Source organism: Saccostrea cucullata, unplaced genomic scaffold, assembly GCF_032062105.1.
Source record: "Saccostrea cucullata isolate Sc308-1 unplaced genomic scaffold, CSIRO_AGI_Scuc_v1 ctg9420, whole genome shotgun sequence".
Taxonomy (NCBI): domain Eukaryota; kingdom Metazoa; phylum Mollusca; class Bivalvia; order Ostreida; family Ostreidae; genus Saccostrea; species Saccostrea cuccullata.
Window position 1 is genome coordinate 4,546 of NW_026925173.1, and position 4,060 is coordinate 8,605.

Consider the following 4,060-nt stretch of genomic DNA (forward strand, 5'->3'; position numbering starts at 1 on the left):
TAAACAGCAGGGATTTCTGCTCACAAATAGTCCACTGTCTTTGAACATTTTTCCTGCCAAAACTGTAGAGGTACTGAGAGCAATGAGCTCACTAAATGATACTCTCGCCTCCCATATCAATATAATGACAGTGTCCATTTTTGCTATAGGAAACCCAAAATATATATTTGTCGAATCAAACATTTGTTCATTCTTCCTCTCAACAGTCTGTTTCCCATCCTTGTTTTTTAAAAAGTTATAAATTTAAAAGTTGTACACAGTTTGAACTTTACCATCTTTGTTTCCGATGGTTTCCTTAAACGTTTGAGTTATGACTCGTGACCCCGAAACCCCATTGCAGTAGGCATTGACCAGGGTCAAGGTCAAATTAACTGTGCGGGAATGATCTGTCATGTTTTTGACAGCGACCTTTATTTCTAGGTCGTCTCCTATAAGTGTTTCCTCTGGTGACGTAATCGTGAAATCTAACTCCTTAGGCGTGTCAAGGTTATAAATATTCTGTTTCTTCCTTGTACTGTATCTATTGACAAAATGGGCCACTCGCCGTTCCTCGTCACTTCCTGTTCATTCAAAATAAATATTGTAAAGGTAAGATGTTGAAAGAAAGGGAAATATTTCTTCGGCTCTTTAAATTGTAAAATTTATTAAATGTGGAAGATAATTTTAGCATGTATCATTCCTTCCATGTGGATTTTTTTTTATCCAGGGGATTTCCTCACCTTCTGGGTATTTATACAGGTGCGTCACATCATGTCTGTAGGAGGATCCAACATCTTTTGTGCTGATGAATGAACCAACGGCGTGATGGTGAATTTGACTTACTTCCATGGTACCATCTCTCTTGACCTACATACCATAATATTTCAAAAGCGAAAACCAGAACATACAACTCGAGCAAAGTCACTATTTATACATGTATTTTTTTAATGTGACATCGAACTTGCTACGGGTTCGAATCCCACCGTATAAATGGAGGTCCCGTGTAGCAGTAGATGCTGGTACGAAAAAAATCCTTCCCTCCTCATTGGCCCTAGTGCCGAGTGTACGATGAAATTTACAACACTGCACCGACAAGTGGTGACGCCTCCATATGAGTGAAAAATTTTCGAGAGGGACGTTAACAATATACAATCAATCAATCAAATAAGGATATGGAAATAACGAACAGTATTCAATCTCAACGTCCATTAAACAAATATACAAAACAAGAGCAGAGCAAACACGGACCTCCGAAACATCAGAGGTGGGATCAGGTGCCATGGAGGAGTGAGCATCCCCTGCTGACCGGTCACACCCGCCGTGTGCTCATTGTCATAATCAGGAAATAACGGAAAAAATCCGTAGTCAATTCAGTGTATAAATAATGGACTAACAATTGGTATGAAAAACGTCAGTCAGCATTTCATTCAATGATAAATTGTATTTGCTGACAAGGTCATTGTATCGACCATAGAATTTACGAAATGATGACTTTAAACGAGACTGTTGATATTCTTGTTTCATCAACTTGCTTGTCAATAATTTACCTCGTTTAAGAAATTGTTCATACGTAGAGCATGCTCTTGCGTATCGAATCAACTGAGATATAAATACTCCGTATGCAGGTGATGAAGGTATATTGCTGCATAAGTAAGGGAAGTTGACGATAGAAAAGTTAAAGTCATCACGTTTATCATATAGCTTGGTTGTTAGATTACCATTTGTGTCTTTTTCAAGTAAAATATCCAAGTATGAAGCAGATGTGTTGGACTCTGTGGTATCTTTTATCTCAAGCTCACCAGGATATATCGTGTCGACGTAGGAATGGAAATTATCATTATTAATTGACAATACGTCGTCGATATATCTAAATGTCGAGTTGAAGGCCACAGCAAGTGTTTTTTTCTTTTCACGCAAAAGATTTTGCATAAATTCTGCTTCATATGAATATAAAAATAAGTCTGCTAATAACGGAGCGCAATTTGTACCCATGGGAATTCCAATAGATTGTTGGAAAACCTGGTCTCCAAAAACCACATAGATATTGTCAATCAGAAACTCAAGCATCTTCTTGATGTCAACTTCAGAGTACTTATGTGTACAATCAGAATTTGTTTTAACAAAATAATTTTTCAAATGACCAATGACGAGGTAAGTAAACTTACGAGTTCCATTTTTGTTGAAGAAGCAGCTGTCAAACTTGCTAGAAAAAATGCCATGTCCTCTAAGAAGTCATCAGTAATCTTTGTATTTATTTAATGGAAATGGATAACCTATATTTCTACATATGAAAGAACGGTCATGCATGCATTTCACTGTCAAGGACCTCCATTTTGTCACAATGACTTCGGGTCAAGGTCTTGACACCCTCATGCCATAAAAAAAATTGTGTACCATGTACAAATTTCCAAAGAATTATAGCATAGACAACTTGATCCTCATTGATCTTGGTTTGAGGTCGCGACACATTTTTCGGTCATAATAATCTTTTTACTAAGGATTTTTTCCATTACAAAGTTATAACCTAATAAGTTTCTTGAAATACTTTTTATCAGTGACCTCATTCTACCGGAATGACCTTTTGTCCAAGTCAAGACACCCCCTTTCCGGTCATAAACAATTGAACTTCAATACAAAGTTATAGCCCATGGAAGATTGATCGGACGGACGAATGGACAGGCAGACACATGTATGATGTAATTACTATTTCACCCCACGAATTTTTTGTGAGGATATGTTTGTTAACCTACCACCCACTGTACACGATCTCCATTGACCTCGGCGTATATGAAGGGTATATCGTAGCAGAGATACACGTGACCTTCTTTTATGGCCTTCAAAGGGGCGGGGCCACACCTCATCACTCCTGTATACAAAGAACATACGAATCAAAACAGATGAAAATGTGAGGAATTTAGTGATTAAATTTCTGCCTAAAATACACTATAACACAATTTCTGACATAATTTTATCTTATACGATAATTGAAAACAAACCTTCGCTAGCCTCTTGTGGCGTGGCGTCATGTGCTTGCCAACCGTCATAGCCCTCCGGTAAATCTAAACGTCGAAACCATGATTCGTTCCAAACGTGAAAGTTCCTATATATAACAAAACGTTTTCGAGTTCTTACATACAACACTGAAAACATTTTTTATTATTTGATTATGGCAACTCACCATACAGAATCGTTCATATCTTCTATGGGTTCCCCCTCTTCGTCCCAGTGGGAGTCTATGGTCATGCTACTGTCTGTGTCATGTGCAGAATCAAAGTTGGTCGCAGACCGTGTAGGTATCCCAAGACAGCGACAGACTAAAGGTAAACAAATCCAGGTTGACCACGTGTTCTCGACACTGTATTGCATAAGATTACACATCTGATATAATGGATGGACTTACTTGTGGTGGTGAGTCCGGAGAACACCCAGCATTGACCGTACCGGACAGGCTTGTTACCGTTGGTGTTGTACTCTTTGACGATTGGAACGCTCCCAGTCCACTTCCAGGGCACCGTGCAGTCATCCGGGTACTCCGCGGTCCACCTTCCCTCCAAAACACCGTTACTGTCACAGGAATTCAACTGAAAGGAACATCCAACCTGACAGAATCTCACTCACACATAAAAGATGGCCCTAATTTACGTTCAGTGATAATTATATTTACCCGTGATGAGATGTATTGGATGACATACATGTATACTGTATAGCTCATACGTAACAGCACATCACTCAAAAATTCAAGAAACCTTTAAAGGTACTTGGACACAGATTTAAAGTTAATATTTTCTGTATAATATCACGAATTATATATTTTAATAGCATATAACACAAAAATTAATTAAAAATCTTATTTCATTCAAAAATTAAAACTTTAAATTTTTTGGCGGGTTTGATTGACACATCCTTGCACTTTCACAAATTTTAACTTTATTTTTAATCCTTAGGAAAAGTGGCAATCTTGTTTTGTATAATTGAAACATATTAAAACTTTAATCCAGAAAATAAATATATTCAGAGTAGAAATATTACAAAGCAAAACTCCTTCACAAGTATCGTCATTCCGAGCTAAGTGTTTTGTACA

General features: G+C 37.6%; 1 protein-coding gene across 1 annotated transcript; it reads right to left on the reverse strand.

The window, feature by feature from the left end:
* Positions 1 to 243: 243 nt before the first annotated feature.
* LOC134268224 (protein-glutamine gamma-glutamyltransferase K-like) lies at positions 244 to 3,705 on the reverse strand. Its single transcript, XM_062750413.1, has 7 exons — positions 3,694 to 3,705; positions 3,380 to 3,578; positions 3,158 to 3,293; positions 2,976 to 3,079; positions 2,730 to 2,845; positions 720 to 846; positions 244 to 560 (listed from the first exon to the last, which is right to left on the reverse strand). The coding sequence occupies exons 1-7, from the start codon at positions 3,703 to 3,705 to the stop codon at positions 244 to 246; spliced, it is 1,011 nt and encodes a 336-aa protein (XP_062606397.1).
* Between the last annotated feature and the right edge of the window lie 355 nt (positions 3,706 to 4,060).

Excerpts from the sequence above, each read along its gene's own strand:
- LOC134268224 (XM_062750413.1), bottom strand. Across the intron at positions 3,294-3,379 it reads CTCCGGACTCACCACCACAA|TCTGTCGCTGTCTTGGGATA; the intron begins GTAAGTCCATCC and ends GTTTACCTTTAG. Across the intron at positions 847-2,729 it reads GAGATCGTGTACAGTGGGTG|GTCAAGAGAGATGGTACCAT; the intron begins GTAGGTTAACAA and ends TATGGTATGTAG.